This window comes from Cryptococcus depauperatus, chromosome 6 (genome assembly GCF_001720195.1).
Source record: "Cryptococcus depauperatus CBS 7841 chromosome 6, complete sequence".
Classification (NCBI taxonomy): domain Eukaryota; kingdom Fungi; phylum Basidiomycota; class Tremellomycetes; order Tremellales; family Cryptococcaceae; genus Cryptococcus; species Cryptococcus depauperatus.
Genome location: NC_089473.1, coordinates 762,748 through 788,386, shown reverse-complemented (window position 1 = coordinate 788,386; position 25,639 = coordinate 762,748). Strand labels below are relative to the sequence as shown.

At 44.9% G+C, this 25,639-nt stretch overlaps 11 protein-coding genes across 11 annotated transcripts; 6 read left to right on the top strand and 5 right to left on the bottom strand.

Moving 5' to 3' along the window:
- Positions 1 to 432: 432 nt before the first annotated feature.
- L203_105052 (uncharacterized protein) lies at positions 433 to 1,729 on the bottom strand (the record flags this gene model as incomplete). Its single annotated transcript, XM_066214425.1, has 5 exons — positions 433 to 521; positions 574 to 749; positions 801 to 1,441; positions 1,491 to 1,528; positions 1,579 to 1,729. The coding sequence occupies 5 exons, from the start codon at positions 1,727 to 1,729 to the stop codon at positions 433 to 435; spliced, it is 1,095 nt and encodes a 364-aa protein (XP_066070522.1).
- Positions 1,730 to 3,776: 2,047 nt separating this feature from the next.
- On the bottom strand, positions 3,777 to 4,827 carry L203_105051 (Fe-S cluster assembly protein DRE2; the record flags this gene model as incomplete). The annotated part of the gene is made up of 3 exons (XM_066214424.1): positions 3,777 to 3,835; positions 3,888 to 4,607; positions 4,662 to 4,827. The coding sequence occupies 3 exons, from the start codon at positions 4,825 to 4,827 to the stop codon at positions 3,777 to 3,779; spliced, it is 945 nt and encodes a 314-aa protein (XP_066070521.1).
- Positions 4,828 to 6,652: 1,825 nt separating this feature from the next.
- On the top strand, positions 6,653 to 8,921 carry L203_105050 (uncharacterized protein; the record flags this gene model as incomplete). Its single annotated transcript, XM_066214423.1, has 8 exons — positions 6,653 to 6,758; positions 6,811 to 6,863; positions 6,911 to 6,929; positions 7,331 to 7,457; positions 7,581 to 7,678; positions 8,200 to 8,206; positions 8,253 to 8,336; positions 8,765 to 8,921. The coding sequence occupies 8 exons, from the start codon at positions 6,653 to 6,655 to the stop codon at positions 8,919 to 8,921; spliced, it is 651 nt and encodes a 216-aa protein (XP_066070520.1).
- Positions 8,922 to 9,126: 205 nt separating this feature from the next.
- On the top strand, positions 9,127 to 11,354 carry L203_105049 (uncharacterized protein; the record flags this gene model as incomplete). Its single annotated transcript, XM_066214422.1, has 5 exons — positions 9,127 to 10,056; positions 10,101 to 10,203; positions 10,266 to 10,456; positions 10,505 to 10,887; positions 10,937 to 11,354. The coding sequence occupies 5 exons, from the start codon at positions 9,127 to 9,129 to the stop codon at positions 11,352 to 11,354; spliced, it is 2,025 nt and encodes a 674-aa protein (XP_066070519.1).
- Positions 11,355 to 11,855: 501 nt separating this feature from the next.
- L203_105048 (uncharacterized protein) lies at positions 11,856 to 15,591 on the top strand (the record flags this gene model as incomplete). Its single annotated transcript, XM_066214421.1, has 11 exons — positions 11,856 to 11,888; positions 11,959 to 12,179; positions 12,256 to 12,292; positions 12,347 to 12,485; positions 12,534 to 12,870; positions 12,922 to 13,250; positions 13,302 to 13,468; positions 13,516 to 14,125; positions 14,170 to 14,879; positions 14,930 to 15,107; positions 15,164 to 15,591. 11 exons carry the CDS (start codon positions 11,856 to 11,858, stop codon positions 15,589 to 15,591), a joined length of 3,189 nt encoding a protein of 1,062 aa, XP_066070518.1.
- A 364-nt stretch (positions 15,592 to 15,955) lies between these two features.
- Positions 15,956 to 17,834, bottom strand: L203_105047 (uncharacterized protein; the record flags this gene model as incomplete). The annotated part of the gene is made up of 11 exons (XM_066214420.1): positions 15,956 to 15,991; positions 16,045 to 16,220; positions 16,284 to 16,305; positions 16,364 to 16,513; positions 16,563 to 16,744; positions 16,803 to 16,938; positions 17,009 to 17,020; positions 17,073 to 17,233; positions 17,293 to 17,452; positions 17,504 to 17,581; positions 17,823 to 17,834. 11 exons carry the CDS (start codon positions 17,832 to 17,834, stop codon positions 15,956 to 15,958), a joined length of 1,125 nt encoding a protein of 374 aa, XP_066070517.1.
- A 146-nt stretch (positions 17,835 to 17,980) lies between these two features.
- On the top strand, positions 17,981 to 18,488 carry L203_105046 (uncharacterized protein; the record flags this gene model as incomplete). The annotated part of the gene is made up of 4 exons (XM_066214419.1): positions 17,981 to 17,996; positions 18,112 to 18,239; positions 18,303 to 18,398; positions 18,450 to 18,488. 4 exons carry the CDS (start codon positions 17,981 to 17,983, stop codon positions 18,486 to 18,488), a joined length of 279 nt encoding a protein of 92 aa, XP_066070516.1.
- Positions 18,489 to 18,633: 145 nt separating this feature from the next.
- On the bottom strand, positions 18,634 to 20,491 carry L203_105045 (uncharacterized protein; the record flags this gene model as incomplete). Its single annotated transcript, XM_066214418.1, has 3 exons — positions 18,634 to 19,066; positions 19,120 to 19,634; positions 19,685 to 20,491. The coding sequence occupies 3 exons, from the start codon at positions 20,489 to 20,491 to the stop codon at positions 18,634 to 18,636; spliced, it is 1,755 nt and encodes a 584-aa protein (XP_066070515.1).
- Positions 20,492 to 20,972: 481 nt separating this feature from the next.
- On the top strand, positions 20,973 to 22,018 carry L203_105044 (uncharacterized protein; the record flags this gene model as incomplete). Its single annotated transcript, XM_066214417.1, has 6 exons — positions 20,973 to 21,035; positions 21,133 to 21,199; positions 21,254 to 21,304; positions 21,356 to 21,681; positions 21,730 to 21,862; positions 21,915 to 22,018. The coding sequence occupies 6 exons, from the start codon at positions 20,973 to 20,975 to the stop codon at positions 22,016 to 22,018; spliced, it is 744 nt and encodes a 247-aa protein (XP_066070514.1).
- A 230-nt stretch (positions 22,019 to 22,248) lies between these two features.
- L203_105043 (uncharacterized protein) lies at positions 22,249 to 22,826 on the bottom strand (the record flags this gene model as incomplete). Its single annotated transcript, XM_066214416.1, has 3 exons — positions 22,249 to 22,513; positions 22,568 to 22,704; positions 22,755 to 22,826. 3 exons carry the CDS (start codon positions 22,824 to 22,826, stop codon positions 22,249 to 22,251), a joined length of 474 nt encoding a protein of 157 aa, XP_066070513.1.
- A 436-nt stretch (positions 22,827 to 23,262) lies between these two features.
- Positions 23,263 to 25,169, top strand: L203_105042 (mannose-1-phosphate guanyltransferase; the record flags this gene model as incomplete). Its single annotated transcript, XM_066214415.1, has 12 exons — positions 23,263 to 23,268; positions 23,323 to 23,370; positions 23,512 to 23,550; positions 23,632 to 23,639; positions 23,739 to 23,766; positions 23,826 to 23,955; positions 24,052 to 24,154; positions 24,199 to 24,397; positions 24,443 to 24,667; positions 24,717 to 24,986; positions 25,032 to 25,066; positions 25,115 to 25,169. 12 exons carry the CDS (start codon positions 23,263 to 23,265, stop codon positions 25,167 to 25,169), a joined length of 1,146 nt encoding a protein of 381 aa, XP_066070512.1.
- Positions 25,170 to 25,639: the final 470 nt, after the last annotated feature.

The window sequence follows — 25,639 nt, the reverse complement described above, 5'->3', positions numbered from 1 at the left end:
GAAATTCATTTATAATGGCATGAAATAAGTCAGCAGATATACAAGTTCCGTTGACTCCCCGGCTATGCTCTGTTCCGAGAAACCGAACCAAACAAGCAGCAGTGGAACTCGCCAATAGGATATGTGGTGTTCTTCACCAGCATATTTTCAAACTTGTAAGACATGTAAATTTGGAATGGGTCAAGCTTTCTCTAGTCGAGCATGCAATCTGTAAAAGACATCAAAAACGTCAATGATGTGAGTGCATCATAACTCATTTATTGTATAAACCAAAGATTGCAAAACGAAACAGGTGTTGGATACCAGCCTCTATGATGCCTACTCAAAATCGTCATGTTATTGCTCAGCAATAACAGCTTGAAACTAAAGAGCTCTGGGCAAGGTATACGTGACTGACGTATGGGCCTTGCAAAACCAACTGCGGCGAAACATTTATTGAGTCTCAACATAAGCAGCCCTCAATCGGTGAAGATGACGGCTGGGGGTGTGACTCCGCTTTCTGCGTTTGCAAGTCTTTGATCCTAATATTATAATGTTAGCCAGAATAGATGTCGACTTTATAAAGATACGTGCCGTTAGCCAGTACAACGTGAGTACTGATAGTGGAGGCAGCAGAAGAAGTAGCAGACGCAGTGGCAGAGGTAGTAGTAGCTCCCGAAGGGTCGCTGGCCGAGACAGTCGAGGAGACACCAGAGCTGGGTCGTCCTCGGGATCCCTGACCAGCAGATTTTCCATTGACAACACCAGTGCTTTAAAAAGCGTCAACTAAAACTGTCTAAAGATATATATAAAAAACTTACGTGTAACCACCCGGGTAGACAGCAATACCAGGGAACTCCCACTCGCCCAACTTTTGGTTGTACTTGTCATCATAAATGTTGTGGTGCCATTCATAATCATCAAAAGAAAAACAGCCAGGGAATTTGCAAGTCAAGCTCGGAAGATTGGAACCAGAAGATTCAAAATTGATTTCAATACCAATAGGATAGTGTTGAGGAGAAGCCTTGAGACCTTCTGTAGGACCTGTAGAGTTGTGAAGAGCAATCAACTCGTGACGAATAATGTAAGCGCCTCCGGGAAGATCGGTAGGCAACTTGAATTTCCATTGGCGACCATTGGACCTCGTCAAAGTTTCGGTAGGCCACTCCTGCTTTTCAGCGTCATAGTTGTGTTGAGCGATAGAAAAAAAGTCCAAGGTAGTTGCGTCAACATTGGAACAAGAGCTACCAGGGCACTTTGCCATCCATTCCCCAATGGGACCGGGGTGACCTTCCGCAGGCCAATGTTCGTCCCATTGGATGACAACCTCATCACCAGCTTTGGCGCCAACGACGCCTACAGGAGAAACAGAATCGTATTCTTTGCAGACATCATAGCCACCCGTGGCAATCGATTTTGAAAAGATGTCTGCAAAGCCAAGGTCGAGTCTGTCGGTTTTCCTCTGATTTCCGTTTAGACACTATCCTCAAACACACCCAAGGTCTGCTTACAGTATATTTAGTATCAGGGGTTCTGCCATACACAGGATCTTGAGATCCTATTCAGCATCGCGTCAACACCATAACAGACGTGACTAACCCTGCTTCTTGTACTTTGCGACATAGTAGTCATCCAAATTCCAGGCAGAGTACTGCTCGCCACCACCAATTTGGACCCAGCTAACTTGTCCGTGGGCAGCGACAAGTATGGGAGCGAGGGCAAAGAGGGAAACCACAATAAAAGAAAGCATCACCAAGTCGGTCAACGTGTCAAGGAATGCGGTCTACAAGTGAGTGTGAAGGATTCTCTGTCAAAGAGGTATCCCAAATGACAAGCTTCTGTCCAAGAACTGAGAAAGAAAGATGTAAAGAAGAAAGAAGGAAAGAAGAGATATTGCATCTTCAAATCCAGCTTATTCCATCCCCGCTCGGACCTCCTTCTGCCAAGCACTTGAGATTGTTCCAAATGATTTGTTCTTCATGCCAAGTCAAACCCAGCTCCTTTCAAAATAATTTCGGCGATGTCCGCCATGTAATTAATAAATTAACAATTTTGTATGTTAATTACTATAAAGTAAATATAAAAAAAAGATAAGAATGGCTAATGGATTTGTAATGTATTAGCAAAATGTTTATAATGTATCAACAACACAAATTATCCCAGTGTGTACTTCTTGGTGAGGAGTGACCATCTCGTTCTATTGACGTATTAGACAATAGTCGTTGGGACTATTACAGCTTCTGTAATGAATGGGCCATATCTTATTCGACATTTTACTGCCAGATGAGAATGGGAATTGACTGTTGCTGGTAATAATGAGGTGTCAAAGTGTAAAGCTCACAAGTAGGATGGATGTTGACCTGGGTTCTTTCAATGATGTACTCTAAGAACTGAGCACTCTATCGAGTAGGTCCAACTATATTGACTACTTGATACTTTCAGGCCATACGCAACGTCGCTCTTTCGAATATGTGGCGCTTCAAGTACGAAGGTTGGTTGGATCAAGACGAGAATTTACTCAACTATAACAATTGAAAGCCAAGTTGTCAATGGACCAATAGGAACGACCTGGAGAGCAATTGATTCACACTTTTCCAGTGATGTTGGCCGTTTTGCCATCTTCCTGCTTTCCTCTATACCGTTAGTTGCATGGTTAAAGAGACAGTTTGCCTTTTGAGTAAGCAATTTATCATTTTCAATTGCTTACAACGAATACAAAACCCGATGAGCGCTCGCTTACCTTGTCGAATATGACATGGAGATGTAGCTGATCCAAGGAAATATTGGCGAGGATATATCCCAAAGACGATAACAACTATCCGCTATTGGTAATGGTGCTTTGGCACAACTGACTTGGGAGCTTTTTTTGAAGGATGGTGTACAACACAAATTGGTTTGCAAGAATTTGGAAGCGAGACAAGAGATATTTGTCTCAGCAAGTGTGGTTGAGATTGCATGTAAGTTTGCCGGCAGGAATTAAAACAGGCAGAATGGTGAAAGATTGTAAATAATCTGGACGAGCATGTCGACTGCCTATGTCGGCTGGGCCAGAAGCTGGTATATGATCATGTTCTGATGAGAACCATACAATTGGTGAAATACGAAGCCCACACAGCAGCACCCGGTCACCAATTCAAGCCCATATACAACATTGTCAAGATTCAAAGTATTTTCTGATATTACCTCGGGCTTATCAATTACAACTACCCAGCTTTTGGATACACCTAATTCAGCTGTGGTCCCTCACAATTCATGTATACTCTTTCGCTATTCCATGTACACTGTCGATATCGACATCTGATCAAGAAAACGATTGCACAAGAATTACTCGGACACGAAATTGATTTTGCAGGTATTAGATGATTAGAGAGGTCTGCGAAGAGCTGAATACCTGTCAAGAGACTCAAGAGACAACGCAAACTTGTAAAGGGTAGAGAATTAATGTTTGGCCGTAGAAGCGAGCTAGATTACTGTATCGACAGGATTTGTTATGGCTGTAGATTGTTGTCTAGCTGATTTGTTGTGTCGTTGCATCGATTGACCATTTGTCAGCTCTTTTAGGAAAGAAAAGCCAGCCATCTCGAAACATTGATTCTTACCGCACTACTTGGCAAGCCGAATTGATTACAGATGCCGTGTCCATAGACAATATCATGGATATAATATGCATACTACTTTGAACCAATATGAATCTGGATGTTGAAATGATGCACTACAAGATATTGTAGCAAACATGACGGATGAATGTACTAAAAGACAAAAAAGATATGGCTATGATCAGGGAGAATCTCTCTTTTTTAAATATCATCAACAATTGAGAGTTTGACTTGTTCCCCTGGTTTAAATGGTGGTAGACCTGCGTAAATGTATCAGCTTTGACCAAGAACGCAGACCGTCAAAATACTTACCGAGATAAGGGCAGCTAGAACATCTAAAAGCATCGCCTAGATAACAACTTCCACAGCTACTGGTCTTTTTCGCCTCGGCTCTTTTTTCGACAGGCCAGACACCTTCAGTGCCTTCGGTAGCAGCCTTTAAATTTTCTGGTATATCATCATCACCTTCCAGAAAAAAAGCTTTTTGAGCCTCCCTAACAGCCGCCGCCGTCTGAGCGTCTTCTTGATCTTCCAGCTCTTTCAACCCACATGTACAATCCTTACACGCCCTGCGACGCTTGACAGGCTTGCCAGTTTCGGAAGGAAGGACACATTCTGGCCGAGCACGGTCAGCTGGAGTGAGAAGAGATTTGCCGCCGTCTGGTAATAGTGGTGAATCAATAGCCCAGAGAGCAGCTTTTCTAGCCTTGTCGCCGTTACGGCGAAGAGGTAAAACTTTTGTCGCTCCATTGAGAGTCATAGCGACACCAGATGTGGCGGAGGAAGGTGCGGCGGGGAGTAATGATGCAGAAGGCGAAGTGTAAGAGATGACGGATGGTGATGAAGTGGAAAGTACAGGCGTAAAAGCATGAGCTGAGAGAGTTGTTTGCAACGTAGTAAGTTGTTGCTCAGCATCTTGCGGGAGATAAATGAAAAGCTGAGTTGAAGGTGGAATAGCTGATAAAAGATTGGACGGAAGAGGGAGAGGAAGAACAAGGTGAATGGAAAGTGGAGGCGAAGGAAGTGTGGTGGCTTAAAAGTGGCAAATCAGACTGATGAGATAGCTGTGATCATAGGTGTGCTCACCGTTGTCGAGAATACGGTCAATCATTTCTCCCTGTACTCTGTCATTCTCTCCAATCGAAGATTTAAGATCGGCCAGGACTTTTTGGTACTCTTCTACTCGCTGCATTGAGCCGAGGACGACTTGGGTGAAGACTGGTTTTGGCGGAACGCCGCTCGTTGTTGCCATGCTGATTGCCTTGAAGTTTCAAGCCAAAAAGCGAAAAGTTTTTAAACAAATAGAAAGAATAAACAAGAGTTGTATTAATAAAAGCTGCTTTATAAAATTATTTCCCAACTATTGCTGACTCACTCAAACTAGCTTCTCTTGAATGGATGTTTGAAATTGTTACGTAATTGATATTGATCCCGTCTGTTATTTTCCATGGGACTTTTTGTATTTTACATTTAACACTACAACAACAAGCGAAATTGTATGTCAAAAAGCCTGTCTCGTCAAGAGTATGCTTTGAGAAATTGATTCTACAGTGTCTTTGAAACCAAGTCACTTATCAGGAGTAAGGTGAAGGCAAAAGGCAATATATTACATGAAATCTTTTGGCCAAAATAAGTCAGCCAGCAAACCTCTCTCCTCCAACGCACCAAAAGCCCAGCAGCATAGTCCGACTACTCACTTCACCACAACCCAGGACTCACATCCATCAAAAACCAAACCACCCTCTACAGCCACAAACTAAGAGTAGGAGTTTATATACCCAAAAAGACCTATGAAACAGCTCAAGTCGCTTTGCCGACTATAACCTTCAACATTGACAAAACTATTCCCCAGGCCTGTAACACACTTTTGTAAACTGCATAGATACGACCAAAAGATATAGACGCTTTGGAACGGCAATTCAACCAAAAGGGACGCATTCATCGCACATTTCTGTTATCCAAACGCCAATTTCATACCGATCCAAAGACAGCTCCCGTCTTTGCTTTGCTCGTCTCACAATTTACTATTGAAATCCTCCGCCTTGTTGCTCTGAATTGTTGAATGTGTTTCTCAAAGACTGATAGTCGGAGAATTGCGCGTTTTCCTCTTGCTGTTATGTGATTGCGTTTCGATCCAAGTTTTGTTTTATCCATTCGGTGTTTATAATTGCCAAATGTTTGCTGCATTGATTCAGTTGTGTCTTTTCTTATCTCATTTGATCCATTTCAGAGGCTGAGAAGTGGCCGCCGAACCAGGCAATTGATTCCACCTGGGATCACCATATATCTTTATGCGATATGAGAATGGCTCAACGAGGGCGAGGTATATTGGATTCTGCTTACTGTTGGGCTGCAACGCTGGGATTTGTAGCAACACCTGTCGGTATAAAGTTAAATGGCGGCATATTGCGAGCTGTTCTCCGAGCGATTAACGATGTACTTATCCAAGCCTGCTAAAAAGGTCGTAGAGCTGCCTCCATTCCCTTGGTCTGGCAAAGGCCGCTCCACGCTGGCACTATCAGACGGAACGAATGTACTACTCGTATAGTAGGAGCCATCCGGATAGTAGTTTTAGCCAAACAGGCGAGACGGTAAACAGGCAGATTTCGACAGTTGAAAAAACGTATAGGAAGAACCGGCTCGTTTCGATACTGTCAAATGGACAGATTTTGGCAACCCTAGTGAGAGGGAATAGCCAGGCTCGTGGGCATTTAACGACGCCAGTGCATGGAATGTGCAGTGTTTGGCAACCAGCGCTGCGTCTGTTGATTTGGAAGCAGGTGTATAAAGTCAACACTAGTAGTTGTAATGGCGATTACAAAACTAAGAGGCGACAATCTACACTTGCTCGTATTACTACCCACAAACGATATTCCATACACTCACATTCCTTTGCACCCTCCACACCACACACCCATGCCGGAATCCAAGCATAAACCATCACCCATCCGAGGAAGATTTTCCAGTTTCGGATCGTCGGGAAATTCCGTGGGACCAATGAGCTCACTTAAATGATATAACGCAGTGTATAAAAAGGCTTGGTCCTGCCTCTCAACACACCCACCCGACGCCCTGCCATGGCTCCAGCAACCGAGCCCATCAACCTCTCTCCTTCATCACCGTCCAGTTCGCATCTTTTCAGGAGCAGCCCACATCCCAGCAGTCAGAGACAGCAGCATCCCTGTCCGCACCTGAGCGAGTTGGTCCAGAGCGTGTATAAAGCCTGGCATTCTAGACCAGCCAGTCAACAAAGATGGTGGAAATGATCAAGGTGGAAACGAAAACGTGGTAAGTGTTTTGACCATAGTGCTTCATTGGCTGACAACGGGTGAAAGTATGTAGTCATAAAACGTTGTAAATGCATTGCCTTTTATACTATTTCAAAGCGGCCATCGCCGCACCGTCTCCCGTCATCCACCCAATTCACGACGCGTCGCGTTAGCGGCAAATGTCGTGGGGTAGTGGCGTGTTGAGGGCGAATGAAATCCTGTTTGGTCTGTGCAGAGTTTGTGTGTGATCGATGGGGTGTGTCCCCTTTTAGTCCATTTTCATCGGCTCACAAGGGTTTGCCGGATACGTGTCCGCGCCCTGCCACGTGTCGCCAGCCAACTTAAACGTATTTTGTCCGGACACGTGCCGGGTGCCCACGCCGATCAGTCTGTGACCACACGAAAAAGGGTCCGTCGTTGGTGTGATTTCTTGATGCTTGACGCGTGACTGTCGCGTTGGCGCGTCGTGGGCCAGGCTGCCATTAGGCTCTGCGGGAATTGGGCCAGAGTTTGTGGGCAGTAAGCCTCCGGTGAGGTGGCGAGGCATGGGGCACCGCGACCGAGGCAAATTTTGCGAATTTGGTGGGTCGTTCGGTCGTCGTCTTGGGAAATGGTGAGTCAAAAAGTTGCATCTTATTTCTCTTTTTCTTTTCTTTCCCAGCATCTGCTTTTAAACATTTTGTGACTGCTTTCAGAGCGTATTGGAGCTGCATTGGCAACGACGGACGCTCACTAGCAATCATTGGCCAAAGGCTCAACAGCAGCTTCCATCAGTGAAGAAAATCCCCTTTGAAGGACCTCTGGCTATCAGCGGAAAGATTCCAATTCCACGCTGTGAGTACACTTCACGCTTATATAGTGTCCATGGGCAACGAGCAAAACCAACACCTTGAGAGGAAAGTCGCTGACGAGGTTATCTGCCACCGTATCCATACACCGCAATGAAAATGTCCGGTACACAGGTCGCGTCCGCGTACACATTCATATACCAGTTTGTGTCTTGGGTCGTACTGCCTGTATAACAAACGCAATCGTTCACTGCTTTCTGCCACTCACTTGCCAAGGAGGCAGACCTACACACAAAAGCATACAAAAGTGTTGTTTGACAAAGTTATCAAACGTTGAGCGACAGACTCTATTGTGCGTTCAGTTGGTTTGTCTGGTAAAAAATAAAAAGTCAACAAGGGTGAGTGCCAGGATGCTTATATTAGACGGCAGGTGGCTGATTTTTTGTTATTCCAAGTCGTTGACGAGTTGTTATAAACACTTTTTATATCGTTAAAAACGTCTATTTTCTCGCATCGACGCGTTGGATCTAAGCTCATACGCGAATTGTAAAAACCTACATTGACTAGCTGAGCGGTCAGTCGTTTTGTGAATGTTGACGATGGGCTGATGGCTGGGTTAGACTGCTGGACTTGTGCGGTTTGAAAACTCTTGAGCTGCAGACTTTGAAGCGCATATTCTTGAGCTCGCTTGGGTTGACACCGAGGTTAGTCGAGTTTGCTGCCAGATGACTCTGCACACATCTTGCTTGTGGCTTCCCAGGCGGGGGATAGAGGTCGGCCGCGACACCTAGATCTGTCATGGGTGCCATTGGCAGATCCTTTGTTCCAAAGGGCGTCTGCTCCTTGGTTATTTCCCAATTATCACCTTGTCAATATTTGGCTCCTTTGTTCACCGGGTTGGAAACTTGCGCTGACTCTTGCCGTTTTCTTATCCATTACCGCTTCCGATCTCCTTTGTAATTGTCGTCACCAAACAAACCCGTTCACGTCACACTCCATCTTGCTCTGGCGTTTTGCCCATCTCTCCCATGGCGGTTCCTTTCCTTTCCGGATTGATTGCATCCATCCGACCTTTCAATCTCCAACATCTTCTCGCTCTCAATATTCGTTCCGTTTTCGGCAATGCCCGCAGACTCCACATTCTCTTCCTTTGTTATCCACAGCCTTGCTCCAAATTACGCCTACGCCTGACTCGGTACTCGAGCCTACAACTCGTAAGTGAAACGCTTCCTACCAAGATCTCGAAGGGGGTGGCAGAGCAACTCCACGCCGGAAGGGGTCAAGGCTGACGTTGTGTTTGCTTTCGTCCTGCGTCAATTCACAACGCCACCCATCTCACTTCTTGTCCTTTTAACGGATCCCTCCATCTCCTTCGCATCTCTTCTTCCATCAACTTGTCAAATTTGTCCTTTCGTTGGCCTACGGTATCCTTGCCTATCACTCAACTTCGACAACAAATTGGGTCAATCTTCTTCAGGCTAGTATTTAGCCAACATGACTTCTATGGTCCATGCCCAGTCATTTGACGACAATCGTGTGCAATCCCATGGAAATCTACATGCTTCTCCTGGCGCTTCGCCACGCATCAGTCGTCCATCCTCACAATCTTCTCTTCACCTCCCTCCTCACGGGTCGTACTCACCGCATCTCCCTGCCGAATCCCCTCACCCCGTTTCGGCCTATCCTACGCAGGCATACAACAGGCCGTTCCCCGAGACCCTTTCTCTTCCTCCTCTTCCCAACGGCTTTTTAGGCAACTATTCTAGCACTGCCACCCCTGTCATGCAGTTTTACCCTACGGCTCCTCCTACAGCTCCTATCTATGATTCTCGCAGTTCTCAGCCAATGATCCGAACGATTTCTCATGCTCATCCCATGGGATCTGCCAATGAGACTGTCTCTTCGCGCTATTCATCTTCTCCTCATAGCGCTTCGGCACAACTCATGGATGGTCCTGCTACTGCTTCTGTTGCCCAATCACACACTTGGGCTAATACTGCCATCAACCCTACTGTTTTCGGTAACAGCAGCTACTCCATGTCGCGATCTACTTCTGGAGCGAGCGATGGCCCAGACACCACAAGGTTACTCACACCTCATCTTGATTACCGAAGAAGTCCTCACGAAATTGACTTGCGCAAGGTTTCCGATAGTCTGGCCAATGGAAAGTATATTCCTCAAGTAGCCTTCACACCCAGCTTTGACCCTCAATCTCATTCTCTCGGTTTAGGCCCCCATCCTCAACCTGGAGAGATGTTCTTTGGCAACAGAGGTTATGGCAACTCCAATTTTTCTCTTTCTGAAGAGAGAGGTAATGACAGAGATGCCAACTTGATGGACGAGACCGAATACGAGAGAGAGAGAGCGGCGCAAATCATGAACAACAAGAAGCTGCTGGAAGACGTTGGTCTTGGCGGCCACAGTGTGAGTGACTTGATTATAGCTGGAGTTTTGCTAACCTTCAACAGATTGGTTTCGGTTCCAGGCATGTCAGTGGCATGAGCACTGGTGCGACAAAGAACCGCAAGGTCTCCACACCAGCCAAGAAGCGTCTTCACCTTGAGGGACGTGGTGAGTATCAGAGTGAGCAATAGCTACCTTTTTAGATCGAGTAATGCTTACAAAGCCAACAGTGCGAGCTTCTCCTCGAATCAGATCCCGCAATATCTCATATGCCAACCTGGATGGTGCATCTGTTAGTGACGAAGAGTACGAAGACTCGGAAGAGTTAGCAGAAGACGAGGAAGACTTTAAACCATCAAAGCGATCGAAGGGTCACACTGGCTTCCGACAAAAGTCGGCTTCATACGCCGGACGCAAGCAGGCAAGTTGGTTGCTTTGCTGTACGACATGTTGCTAATATCCTTCTTAGTCTGGTCACAAATCACAACAACTCTCGCTTTGGGGTCTTCTCCAAACATATCCTGAAATTCCTCACCTTTTCCCTCTCTTCTACTACACCTTAAATAACGATCTTACCATCAATTCAGACTCAGTGCCCCTGATTGGATCTATTCCTTCAAACTGCACTCCGGCCATGAAGGCTGAGACATTGCAAGGCTTCTTCCATCGCGGCCGACGTGTGCTTGCCCAACTTGATGCCTTCACGGCCAGGTGCGACCGCAAATATGAAGGTCCAGATGAGAGATGGCCTGAGTTGGACTACCACGCCAGGATCGCCATTAGGGACGTTCGAAGGAAGGTTGTTGAAAGGTGTGAAAATTACAAGTATACCCGAAGAGATATCCTTGACAAGTGAGCTGAATCTGCGGCATTGACTAGTTCAAACTAACCCTTATTGTAGACACCTTGGAAAGGGTAAATGGGAACCTATTGAGGCCAATATGGTTGAATGGCGTGTGGGTATGACTGAGAATGACCCTGCCGATGACCTGGTCAATGTGACTCTCACACTACCTACGCCTCCACCCAACGTCTACATTCAGCAGCAGATGCAGATTCGCCAACAAGCTCCTCCCTTATATACTGACCGCCCAATCAAGGCATTTCCAAAAGGTCGACGAATTGCATCTTCCGCTGCTCCTCGTTCCGTGAGCGTGGTTATGGCTGAGCCAGATTACCCGGCCACTTCCAACACTTTGGCTCAATTTGGTTACCAGCAACAGGCCCCAATGGCTCCCATGTACGAAGAGGATCAAGTGCCATTGAGCGTTCAGATGCCTATAGACGAAAATGCTGTATCACCCAAGAGTGAACACTAGATTGGGCAACACTCTTGTCAAGACACTGTATGAGGGATAGGGTTAAGATAGCAGTAACTTGTTTCTGTTCGTACTGATACTTGACTCACTTGTTTCATTTGCTTCTCGCCTTTTTTGTCTATAGTATTGAGATTTGTATTATTACTTTTTTGATTATCGTTTGATACCGCTTTGACGTGGTCGGCTGTAGTAGAGATGGGCACATGCATATATTTCTTTCTGCGCTGTACAATTGTACTTGGAAAATGCAGAATATGAATTCTGCATCTCGCCACCAACCCTAATAGGATCCTAGGAAAGACAAAAAAAGGGTTTGAAATGATAAAGCGGGATCAAATAAAAATGAGATTGATGAATGACGGATTACTTGAAAATGCGATATTTGGATTCTTGTCGACAAATCTTTCTTTCTCTTTTATAAGAAACTATTAGGCAACATATATCACTTATTGCAAGACTTTATACCACTTCTTGCCTCCTTATCAGTGCTAAAGCGCAAGAATGGAGTTTTCCAATTTTGAAGGGGCTTCTCAAGTGAGATCCGTTCTTCCTTTCTTAACATTCTACAACTGTGACGCAGCGTCGGCTGATCACTGGAACAAAGTATGGTCCGGATATGGACGATAGTACATCCCTCTACTCTTCTATACCTCCATCGGTCCTGACGGCTCCTACTATGAATGACGATCTTGCCGGACAAATGGGCAATCTTGCGTTGGGTGGAAATATGACAGGAAAGAATGGCACGGTTCAGAATTATGGAGATGATTATGATGAAGAAGCAGAACGAAATACGTTTGGAGAGGGTATCGAGCATGCTTGCAGGTAAGACCAAGGTTTTGAGTCGCTTGATAAGCAGTGCCGTGTGTCGTGTTTGCGTATCTTGGCTGACTTGTATTAGCTACTGTGGAATTCATAATCCTCAATGTGTTGTCAAGGTATGACCATTTTTCGACACAGTCGAATGTGCTGACGCAAAGATGACTCTATAGTGTCTTCACTGTAACAAATGGTTTTGTAATTCTCGCGGAAACACATCGGCTTCACATATTGTGAATCATTTGGTCAAGGCGAAGCATAAAGAAGTTGTCCTGCATAGAGAGAGTGCATTGGGAGACACCATCCCCGAATGTAATTTCTTTGTCCATATTCAAAACATACAAACTAACACTCACATAGGTTATAACTGTGGCAGCAAAAACGTATTCATGCTCGGTTTTATCCCAGCCAAAAGCGATACCGTTGTCGTTCTTCTCTGTCGACAGCCTTGTGCGGCTCTGACCAATTCTCGTGATATAAATTGGGATACTTCTCAATGGTCCGCAATCATTGACGATCGTTCTTTCCTCACGTGGCTTGTCAAGGTTCCCTCCGAGGCTGAGCAACTTCGAGCGAGACAAATCTCTTTGGCACAGATTTCCAAACTTGAGGAGCTGTGGAGAGAAAACCCGGACGCTAAATTGGAAGACGCTGACGCTCAATCTGGTGAAGAAGAGATGCAGCCTATTCTGTTGAAGTGAGTTCAGTCCGTTTCCGAGGATAACAAGCTCAACATGTTTATCATCAGGTACGAGGATGCTTATCAATATCAAAATATATTCGGACCGCTTGTCAAGATAGAAGCCGATTTCGATAAACGTATGAAAGAATCTCAGACTGAAAACGATATTACCATTCGTTGGGATATGGGTTTAAACCAAAAACGTCTTGCATGGTTTTCCATGCCCAAGTTGGAAAGCGGAGAAGTCAGGCTGGCTGTTGGCGATGAACTAAGAGTGAAATTTGTTGGGACTATTAGCAGTATCGCGGTAAAAGGCTTACAAGCATTTGGCAAAGGAGGATATACCAACGAGCTTGTTTGGGAAGGGATTGGTAGCGTCATTAAAATTCCAAACAGTGAGTTGGAACTTTTACTGAGCGGCCACAGTCAATTGACATATGATTTAGATGCATCTGACGAAATCTGTTTGGAATTGCGAAGAAATGACGGAGTGCCCGTTGACTGCACGCATGGCTTTTCAGTTGATTTCATATGGAAATCTACAAGTTTCGACAGAATGCAAGCTGCTATGAAGACGTTTGCTATTGATGAAAAGAGCGTTAGCGGTTATATTGTCAGTCTTGACTAATATACAAACAACATTCACTGACAACACCTTAGTACCATAAACTCCTTGGTCATGAAGTTGAGCCGCAGGTTCTACGAACCCAAATGCCCAAACGATTTACTGCACCAAATCTTCCAGAACTCAACCACTCACAAATGGCAGCCGTCAAAGCTGTCCTACAGAAACCTCTGAGTCTTATACAAGGCCCTCCTGGTACGGGCAAAACTGTCACTTCAGCATCCATCGTTTACCATCTCGCCAAGATGAACCCTGGCCAGGTTCTTGTCTGTGCGCCTTCCAACGTTGCGGTGGACCATCTGTGTGAGAAAATTCACCAAACTGGTCTTAAGGTTGTTCGCTTGGCTGCCAAATCTCGAGAGGCTCTTGACTCTTCTGTGGCGTTTCTCTCCCTTCATAGTCAGGTTTCAAACGCAGATACCCACACAGAGCTTCAAAAGCTCATTCAGCTGAGGAATGACCAGGGAGAATTGAGCCAGAGTGACGAGAGAAAGTATAAAGTGCTGATTAAGGCTTGTGAGAAGGACATTTTGAATGCCGCAGATGTGATTTGTACCACCTGTGTCGGCGCTGGCGACCCAAGACTATCCAGATTCAAATTTAGGACTGTATTGATTGATGAGGCAACTCAGTCTGCTGAACCTGGTAAGTAGTCAACTATCTTTCTGACACTCATTGATCGAGTACAGAGTGTATGATTCCTCTCGTTATGGGCTGCAAACAAGCTGTTCTGGTTGGCGATCACCAACAGTTGGGACCTGTCATTATGAACAAAAAAGCATCACGTGCCGGTCTTTCACAATCTCTTTTCGAGCGTTTGGTTATTCTTGGCAACCACCCCATTCGACTTCAAGTGCAATACAGAATGCACCCCTGCCTTTCTGAATTCTCTTCCAACTTATTCTACGAAGGGACGCTTCAAAATGGTGTTACAGCCCCTGAAAGGTTGAGAAGGAATGTTGATTTCCCATGGCCGGTCTCTGATACTCCGATGTTCTTCCACCAAAATCTTGGTACAGAGGAAATTTCATCCAGTGGTACATCTTTCCTCAATAGGACGGAAGCTTCCAACGTTGAAAAGATGGTCACCAAATTCTTCAAATCTGGTGTCCTTCCCAGTCAAATTGGCGTTATCACCCCATACGAAGGCCAAAGGTCGTATATCGCTTCGTACATGCAACTTCACGGATCTTTAAAAAAGGATCTCTATAAAGAAGTAGAAGTGGCTAGTGTTGATGCTTTTCAAGGGCGAGAGAAGGATTACATCATTCTCAGTTGTGTGAGGAGCAACGAACATCAAGGAATAGGCTTCTTGAACGACCCTCGACGATTGAATGTAGCTCTCACTCGAGCTAAGTATGGCGTGGTTATACTCGGTAACCCGAAGGTCTTGAGTAAGGTCAGTAGTCCACCGAAATATGAAAGGTTGCGGGCTGATACAAGGTTAAGCATCCGCTTTGGCTTTATCTCCTCACCCATTACAAGGAAAAGGGCTGTTTTGTTGAGGGTCCTCTGAGTAATCTACAACCAAGTATGGTGCAGTTCAGTAGACCCAAAAAATCTTTGGCCGCGGCAATGGATCCTTTTAAAAGGCGTGAAACTTCCGCTGCCGAATTTCTTAACAAAGGTCAGTATAATCACGATATACCAAAATACATTGAGCTGATTTTCGGCTACTACTAGGCGTTAGCCAAACTCGAGATCAGTCTGCTGCGGCTGGCCGCTTCGACCCAGCTTACTATCGCACACACAATCCCATTTCATACGTTCCTCCCGATGCGCAATCTGTTGTCAGTCAGGCTATGACCAACTCGGGTTTCCCTCTCTTTGCAGGTGGCTTGGGAGGAAAAGGCAAGTCTTATACAGGCTACGCGTCTTCCGTCATTTCTCAACAACCCACGGAAAATGGACTTGTTCCACCTGCTAGACCTGGGCAATCACAGTTTGACAGACTCGTTCACGCCCATGCTGCCCCTCCTGGAGTGAAAGGTAGGAGAATGTCTATTGGGAGTGAGGCCGCCAGTGCCTCGATGTATGCTTACGGATACAAGACGGGAGAAGACGACGTGCAAAGTATTGCGCCTAGCCAGTCAGGAATGACAGAGTTTTGAGGGGTAATTGACTTATAAGAAAAGCACTATAACTTCTCCGCAAACTGGTTGAAGTGATCCATGGCGAAGACTAGCAAGAGCCCTCGACGAGTGTGATCCGAGACGTTGGCTGCTATGTCGAATCACTTGTAGCCCGTAATCGGGGCTGCAATTAATAGCAGCCTGTGGAACCAGTCGAAAGTGACTTTTTGAGGATTAGGTTCATGGGTGTTGATGCAAATGCATATTCATTCATGAAACTTCTTTCATGGCTAAACCTTGAAATATCGTCTAGGGGTTAATGCTAAATTGATATCAAGATATCCCATAACCCTCGTCATGACATATACGGAATGTTTTTTGCCTTCTTATACTTTGCTTTCATTCATGCTGTCATCTTTCGATACTGAGCCATTATTAACTAATCATGTCATAGTCAGCTTTCTCTCAGTAAGCAAGCATCAAAATCCATACCTCATTAAAAACAAGAGTGAAGATGGTATGTGGTACTATCCTTAGGAAATGTGCAGTAGTACCTTTGTACCATCCAGGAATGCCCTCCGCCTTAAAAGTTTTCCAAAGACAATCGATTGGGTTAGTATACAAAGCACCTCGGACTTTACCGGTGATGGGGTCTTTAACAGTGTTTTCTGCGGATATAGGTTAATTTTCGATGGTTTGTCGACAACGTCAGATTGTTTGAGGCCACATACGATTGTACATTCGAGTGAGCGCCTATGGACCGATACAAATTTAGCACCAGGAGTTGTACCTAAAAGTCTGAGAGACTCACAGTATCTGCGGGTTGCATCGCTATGCAGACGCAAACTCCTGAAACAGAGCTTGCAGCAAGAAAAGTCCAAAAGCTCTCTGCTCCCATTCCAAGAGAAGAAACAAGATAGTGTTTACCCAGATTGTACGAGGGAAGTTGAACGGAAGAACCCTATATATTATTGTCAATTTCACAAAAAGATTAGATTGTGGTTTCGCACCATGACATTTCGCAAAAGTGCAGCGTTGACACCCCTCCAAAGACCCAGGACACCATCAGACTTGAGTATAATCTTAAGAGCATCAAAAGAACTTTTGTAATAATGTTGGGCGCCAACAGGAAGTTGAGGAGAGTAAGCTTGCATACGGGCCTTGACGAGGAAGAGAGGGGAGCCCAGAATGGCTGTAAAATTCCGTACATCAACAGCTTGGCCAAAGGTCGAAGATACAGGCAACTTTACCTCCGATACACCCAGTGACAGCACCCGCAGTCATGGCTGTAAAGGCTACTCCTTTGTCAGGATCTACGCCAATGCTTCTGTTGAAAAGTCTTCGACACGGCTCATAAAAACCCAGTCGAGATCCGTTAAGAAGAACCTACAGAGCACAGTCAGCAAAGATAATGTGCGCAAATTGATCACAAGCAGATGCCTATTGAACCGCTCACCTGATAGCCATACTGTCAAACGACATCAGCCTCAACTGGGTCGAATATTACATATACCACTCACAGCAGGCATCAGTCCTCTCTGAAGCCCTCTGATACCCTCGTGGTGCCACGTCTTTTTAAAAACATCGAAAACGTTTCGATATACCCGTGGTGCACTTGGATCATGTTTTTGAAGTTCACCTTGAAGCTGCAATCGGGTCTTCATGGTCTCGGGTATATTTGCTATATACGCCGGTATAAGCTCAGCTGCTATTACCAAGCGCAAACATCTCAAAACTTGCAAATAGTCACAGCACCCATGCCTGCCAAACCGCCGCACAGGAAACTCTCCAACAGAGTCAAAGGTCGCTTGACAGGTTGAGGAGACATTTGAGCCCTTACCAGTACTGTCTCGACAAGAGCTGGGGTAAGTGCTTGATTATCTGAAGGCATTCTGGACGACTATCTTGCATTTCAGCTCCATAAGTATATCACAAAAGAACTCGAAATCACCTTGATGAGTAAATGTTGCAGATGGCCGATGAAGATCCCCTCCCGTCCCGTCTTTTCCTGCTCCTCGGTTCCTTGAGACTGTTGTAGTCAATCTATGACTTGGAATGGATAGAGAAGACTTTTATCTTTTCTTTTGAATCAAAATTGAAGCTTAATAAAGTTATATTAAATACAAAATGAAACATTTAATATCAATATTAGCCCAATTTAAGAGTTTCCCACAATTTCAATTCCCAATCTAAAATTAAATTGGGACTTAATTTAACCTCCACTCTTCTAATCTCTCTTTTTATTTTTATTTTAAAAAAGATATATATACTTTTCCATTCATTTATATCTCTAATCCGTTCCCATTATACAATTGTAATGGTATCCGCTCATAGATTTGGATCGCTTCTTTTTTGCCCCGCCTGCGGTACCCTCCTTGATCTACCAAAAGACGATGAAACAGAAATCGCTTGTAGCCAATGTGGACGGATGGAGCCTGCATCTTGTGAGTTTGACAGGAGCAAACCTGTCATTGTAAATTTGAAGCAATGTATAATGGGAGGCATAGTAGAACCTCAAGGGCTGGATGGAGGATGAATGGGACTGACAAGAAATGGCAGCTTATGAAAATCTCCCAACTAAGACCTATTCTTCCCCAAATGCTTTCCCCAGTAGCTTAAGATCGAAGCGTGCGTTGGTACAGAATAAATTGGATGCAGGAGAAGCTGCCAAGGGAAGAGATCCTGTTGTGAGCATTAGCTCTGGAGACTTACTCTGGTTTGATAAATATTTGGCTGACGAATTTGATCAGGCTCAAGAAAAGTGTCAAAAGTGTGGCCACATTGGTTTAAGTTATAAAGAAATGCAGTTACGTTCAGCCGACGAAGGAAGTACTATATTCTACAAGGTGCGTTTTTGTCTCACTGGGGTAGATGCCATGGTTTGATATCGTCAACAGTGTCTCAATTGTGGTGATCAAACATCTACCAATAACTAGACACACGCCTGCGTTCTAGTTGGCTGGTTGAGGGCGACTTCTGGGCATAGAGTATTTCTTTGTATTTGTAGTAGTGCGAGGTATGCATCATGAAACCCGCTAACTAAAGCTGCCAGCGCAGGATGCCATTGATGACCTAGTCGGTCTACAAATCCTCACCAGCCCACTGCCATCTTTTAGCTAGATCCCACATTCCTTCAAACCTTGGAGTCAACCATTCCTTGGCTTTACCGTCGCTCTCCACATGTCTCGCTCTAAACATCCTGAATGTCCTCTCTGTCAACTCTCCTTCCCAAATGAGTTCACACTTGTTGTCCGACAGATCTTGATCTCCGTCTTCTGGTTCTTTGGACTCTCCACCCGATGTTACAGCTTCACCATCTTTTAAAGGACGGGCTTGTTCAGTCCAATCAATACGTTCCAGCATGAGTCGTTTGTAGTGTTTGATAGATTTTTCAATCCCTTCGACGAAAATCAAAGCAAACGAAGGATGAAAGATGCAGATGCCAGAGAGAAGGTTGGATTTTGCAGTTTCGCGTACTTTAAATTTGTGTCGACCATTAGTGAGGTACTTGATTCTACGATAAAAAAAGTCAGATGTACGTATGCAAGGAGGAGATAGTAGAGTTACTTGAATACTGCACCTCGAATACCATTTCGTTCTTTTGCCAACATTTGATTATACTCTTTCTCCTTTCTCTGCTCCGCTGTCAGTTTTCTTTCTTGATTATCTTTCTCATGTTTGTAAGCTCTCATTGCCACTTCTTTCTTTACTTTGGCTTCCACTTTGGTAGGATCTTGTACAGCATCCGAAGTCAAAACTTTCATCATGTTAGCCAGCCTGACCTTTGGTGGATCGGGTGGCAACAAGCCCATCTTTTGACGATCACGTTTATCTTCAAGTTCAGCCTGTCGACGTTGACGACGCATCTTCTTCTGCTCCTTTTTCGTAAGCATAAGACCGCGTTCTAGCTGTTTACGATCTCCCGGAGCGGGAATTGGGATAGGATGTAGGACGAGGTGGGTGATGAGAGAATCGGACGAAGTGGAGATTTCGTTGCAAGCAGCCTCAAGGTCATCCTCGTAAGTCATGCCTTCAGGCAAGATAGCCTCATCCCACCATTCTATAGCTGGGGGGGGTTGTCTCTGTCATTACGAGTAAGTGTTGCCAACTCAACAAATTATAAAACCCTCACCTTCAAGCTTCTTTCCAAGGTATCAAATTCACTATCTAACCCGGCCTTGCGACTCGCTTCAGCAATTCTTTGCCTCAGAGCCTCCATCTTTTGCTCATTTCTCATCTGGTCGCCCTGCTCCACATACTTACCGGCTCTACTAAACTGTAATTTTTTGGATTTTCGAACAAACACTCTCTCTGCATCCGGGGCCGGCGAAGCAGAAGCTGGAATAGAAGTGTATGGATTGAGACTGGGCGCGGGCGCAACGGGTGCAGCTCGCACCGGTGCTTGCGTTGCAGCAAGGCTTGCATTTGCTCTCACAGACGTGAATTTTGGCGCCATGGTCTTATATCGATCTCGCAAAGCTTTTTTCTCATTTTTCTCTTGCGGTGCTTGCTGCTGCTGCGTATCGCTCATAAGTAGAGGATGGAGAGCTATTGAGCTAGGCGCAGGCGTCTCCGCTTTTGAAGGCTTTGAAGGAAAGGCGTTTCCCCCAGAAAGATAAGGATTAGCGGTTCTGGCATTGAGAGCCTCAATGCGGGCCTTGGCAGCTGCAATCTTATCTGCCGTACTACCACTCTCTGTAGGCTTTGCTGGCAAAGCTTTCAAGCCTGAAGGAGGTGCTTGGGGTACGGGAGCGCTGGAAGCTGGGCGAGAAGAAGCAGGATTTGACTTGCCAGATTGCGCCTCGAGAGCAGTTTTACGGGCGGCAAGTTGGGCTCGAATGGCAGCAATGTCAAGGGCTGGAGGGTCTCCATCCTTCTTGAGCCGTTTCGAATCTGGCTGTCCGCTGACTGTCTCATTTTCTAGGCGCCTTGTGGTCATAACTGCGATATAGATGATGAAGGAAGAATGCCAGAAATGATTGTGAATGTTGCAAAATTAAGACAACTGAATTGAAAGCTGCTGCAATTTGCTTCCGTCAAGTTCACTGTCAATACAAAGTTGTCAAGGTTATATTACACAAAGCCCGATGATTAGAAAATTGCAATCGCTTCATCAAACGCATAGAGGTATTTGTTAGTATTCAAGAGAAGCTTTTAGTAATTAGATTCTGCCCAAATCCATAACACATTTTGTAAGGATTCCAGTTAAAGAATTCTACTGTTACTATTACAAAAAAAGTCATGACATCATCATGAAAGCGGTTATAATCTAATCGGCCAAACTTCTTTTTATTATGATTTCCTCTTTCTTTAAATTTTCGCCATTATTCTATTTGATTTTGCAACTGTCACATCATCTTTTCAACAGCAACTTGTCACAACCTCTTTCGAAACCATCTTTTGGAGAAGAGACGGTCAAGATGGCCCCCAAGAGCAGTAACTCCAAGAAAGAGTCTGGACGAGCCAAGAAGACTGAAAACGAAGTATGTCTATCGATTATATCAATTTCCTAAATGCCAACATGAAACATTGAAATGAATTCAAAACCTCTTGGCGCATGGGCTCATAGTACTTTTGTAGGAAAAGAAGAAGCAAGCAACCGAGAAAACGAAAGAGGTTAAAGAAGCTGAGGAATGGAAGGCTGGAGGTTAGCCTGGACTCATGGTTATTGCAAAGATTCTGTGACTCATGTGGGGCATAGCTAAAGGGGCTAGTAAAGCAGACGTTGCAGCTGCAAAGGCTGCTGAACAAGGTGTGTTACTACTATTTCTGGGCTAGCATTAAGGTTGACTCGAGAATGTAGCCCGCAAAAAGGCTGAGAAAGAAGCCTTACTTGCTGCTGAGGAAGCTTCTCTTCCATCCAAAAGCAAAGCCGCTCCCAAAGCTGGTGCCAAAAAGAAGCCAGCAGACAAATTCACTCCTACAGGCATGGGAGTTTCCGGTTATACCGTCAACGATCCTCTCGGACTGAGAAAGACCAAGGGCGATGATGGAGAATCCGAGGAAGTTAAAGAGCTGAGTGCCAAGGGCATTGACGAAATGTTGGAAGCTATGGAGGTGGTGAACCAAAAGACAGATAAGGCTGCTGTTGGAGCCAAGGCTGAAATGATGATTGATGCCCATCCCGAGGTTGGTAGAGGTATACACGCTGTCATGTGGTACTGACACTATGTACAGAGGAGATATAAGGCAGCATTTGAGGCTTATATTGAGCGAGAGATGCCTATTTTGCGACAGGATCACCCCGGTCTACGGCAAAACCAGATGCGGGATATACTACACAAACAGTTCCAAAAGGCTCCAGAGAATCGTACGGTAATCTATTTCGAACAGTATGGCTGATATACTGATAATGGCGACAGCTTTCAATCAAGCCAAGATTGCCTATAATGCAAACAAGGGAGAAAAGGTGGAGGCTTATAAGAAGATTATGGACGAGAGAGAAGCCAAGTTCAGCAGAACGTAGCTGTCTAGAACTAAGGCGCCGAACTGCAGAGCAACAAGTTTGAAAATATTGGAGTCGGCGAGCGTTTTTTGCACCAACAAGTCGATGTTGGTGCTTTCAACATTTCTTGAGGGAGGTTTTGGTTTTGTTATAGAAATGAAAAATATTCTCGGAAATTCAGATAATGCCCTAGGAGACAGCGAAAACCAAGCAATACATAAGAATATCATACAACATATTGGTCCCTCACTCTAATCCAAAGACATACCCATGCCACCACCTTCGGCAGGTATCAGTCTACTTTCCTTTTTCTTACCCTCCCCAAGTTGCTGCAGAGCCATAGCTTTCCTGCTCGCTGCCCTGACCTTGATTTTTTCTCTTACAGCTTCCTTCTCCAAAAGAGCTTCTCCGGCCTTTTGTTTACCTGTGGTAGAAGCACGAGGCTGAACAAGCTCGATGTGACGTTCAATTTCGAGAGCGTTGTCTCGCATGTTCCTGGCGGCGTTACCAGACATACTATCACAACATTGTCAGTTGAGCAGTGAAAAGAAAAAACTCTGATAAACATACCGATTCTTCCAGAAAGCCTTTTCTCGTTTTTGTCGAATTCCGCTAACACGTTCCATTGCCTTGAGAGTCGTCGCAACCAGTTCTCGGTCGTATCGCACAGGAACATTCCTTCTCTTTTCAAACTCAAACGTAGAGTCCTATAACACCACGCATGAGATTTCTGAATCCACCTCAAGCCGACACATACCACAACCATTTCCTTTCCATGAGATCTTCTGAATGCCTTTGTCCATCTGACCTTTCTAGGATTCCTCTTCATCTTGAAATTTTTATGACATTTCGAAGAACAAAAACGGAAGCACTTGGCGTCATTTCTGACAAACATTGTGCCATGGCCTGGATAAACGTTGGCAGAGCAAAAGTAGCACTTTTCGATACGCATGCTGAAGTTTTATGATAGTTGTAGAAAGAAAAAAAAATCTTTGGCAAAATAAGTTAATCTGAATTTTTTGGATAAAATGATTTTAAAATCCATAAAAAATTCACGTGGCGTATTTTGGTTACTGAAAATGGAATATTGCTGGATAATTTTTGGATTTTGGGTTTTTGAATCCCAGAAATCGTTTGATCCCGCCGTCTTCGTCCTTTCCGATGTATTTCTTTTTGTATCTATAATTATTTTTTCTTTATAGCCCATTGTCTCTGTATTTGCCTTTTTTTTTTCTTGTTGCCTACCTTTTTTTTCAAAAATTACAATGAAGATGAGTTCACTACTCTGTTTCTGCCACAGTCAAGCTAACTCTGCTGCTTTCCACGCTTTGATTCTCGTCGGTGGTTTCGGTACTCGTCTTAGACCTTTGACTGTGAGAGGATAGTCTTTTCTGCGATGTGTCTGTGTTATGTCTGCTACTGTCCCCTGACATGTTGTATGCCAGAACGGAGCAGAAAGACGCGACGAAAAGACTCGCTTTGTCAAAGAATTACCGCTGATCCCGCTTCGATAGTTGTCATGGCCCAAGCCTCTTGTCGAGTTCTGCAACAAAGTGAGTCATCTTCCTATGTCCAGCTGCGATGCTGTGATTTTATTGTGTTGATTGTCTCTTTGTTGACATGACTCGGCTTAGGCTATGATGTGAGCTATTTCATGTTCTGACACGTGTCAAATCGCGATGGTCTTTATTTCAGTCACGTCGCGTCGTTCTCAAGGTTCAAATGTTGATTATATCTCTAGTCTGCACCAGGTTGAAGCTCTTGTCAAGGTTCGTGAATCTGACACTTTATTCCCTGAAAATGGCCTTTGGCTAATTTTCAACATTAGGCTGGTGTCAAGGACATTGTGCTTGCTGTTAATTATCGACCAGAAGTTATGGTCTCTGTGCTAAAAAAGACCGAAGAGGAGCTTGGTATCAATATACACTTCAGTGTCGAGACTGAGCCTCTTGGTACTGGTATGTCTTGTTCCATGGTGTTGGCAGTCTAGGCAACACCATGAGTTGTGTTGGAAATTGGGATTGGAGGATTTGATGTTGACGTGAAACCTGTAGCTGGTCCTCTTGCTCTTGCTCGAGAAATTTTGGGCAAAGATGACTCACCATTCTTTGTGCTCAACGCTGATATCATTTGTACCTACCCATTTGAGGCTTTCCGGTGGGTACGGCTAAGCCCATAATCAAACTGACGCTTTTGCGCAGAGATTTCCATCTTGCTCACAAATGCGAAGGTTCCATCATGGTGTCCAAGGTCGCAGAGCCTTCTGCTTATGGTGTTATTGTCACCAAGCCCAACTCGACTGTCATTGACCGTTTTGTGGAAAAGCCAGTCGAGTTTGTTGGCAACAGAATCAATGGTGGAATATATATTTTTAACCCTAGCGTTCTAGACAGGATTGAGGTAAGCCACTTTATACGGACTAATACGAGTCCTGACATCAAAAAGCTTCGTCCCACTTCTATCGAAAAAGAGATCTTCCCCGCCATTGCTGCTGACCAGCAACTGCACTCTTTTGACCTGCAAGATTTTTGGATGGATGTTGGCCAACCAAAAGACTTCCTTGCTGGTAGCTGGCTCTATCTCTCACACCTGACCTCGCAACATTCTCGTCTGCTCACTGACCCATCTCAAAACAAGTGGGTGTACGGTGGAAACGTCTTGGTGGACTCGGTGTGTACATGTTGTGTTTTGCTGAATGGTATCTAATCTGGTCATACAGTCTGCTGAGATTGATCCTACAGCCGTTATTGGTCCCAACGTCGTTATCGGCCCTGATGCCAAAATTGGTGCAGGCGTGCGTCTTCAGCGATGTGTAATCATGTCCAACGCGACTATCCGAGAACACTCTTGGATTGCCAACTCCATCATCGGTTGGAATAGCACTGTGGGACGATGGACAAGGGTGGAAAATATAACAGTGCTGGGTGATGATGTGACGATAAAGGACGAGCTGTATGTGAATGGCGCATCCGTCTTGCCCCACAAGAGCGTAGGTCGTTGTCTGTCTGCCGTTTTAGTATTGATGTATGTGTAGATTTCATCCTCCATCACTGAGCCTCGTATTGTCATGTGTAAGCGAATTCCTTGTATAGTAGCTGGGACTGATTTTTCATTTAGAATAAGGCTAGAACGACCCATTCGATACCTGATCTCCATCTCATGCACCATATAGATTTATATAGGGTTAAATTAGGACATTTCGTGCTTGCACGAAAGCTGGCGTGCACGGGCCCGTTGATTATGAATGAAATACTTTTATGTAGTAATTCTTTTTTTTTTTCTTGTTGTTTCATCATCTACTTTTTCTTCTTTTTGGAGTTCTTGAAATGGGCAACTACCACGTCTTCCTTTTCTTATTCTGAGCTCAGCGCAGCATACGACTCTAACAAGTACATAAAAAGGTAAGTGGATAGCAGACCAGCAATATCTCAGGATGAGTCGCTTCTCGCAGCCCAAGTTTACACCAAGGAAGGCTCCCCGTTGCATGCCAATTTCCTTTATACAATGATGTGAGGACGACGGAGAAATACAGGTCCATCCTTTGATAAGAATGAGCCATTGGAGCCTGGTGGCTAATCTGAAGGGCCGCAATGAAGAGAGGAGCAAACCAGTCTTGGGCTTGACATCTTTTGGCGCAGGAGC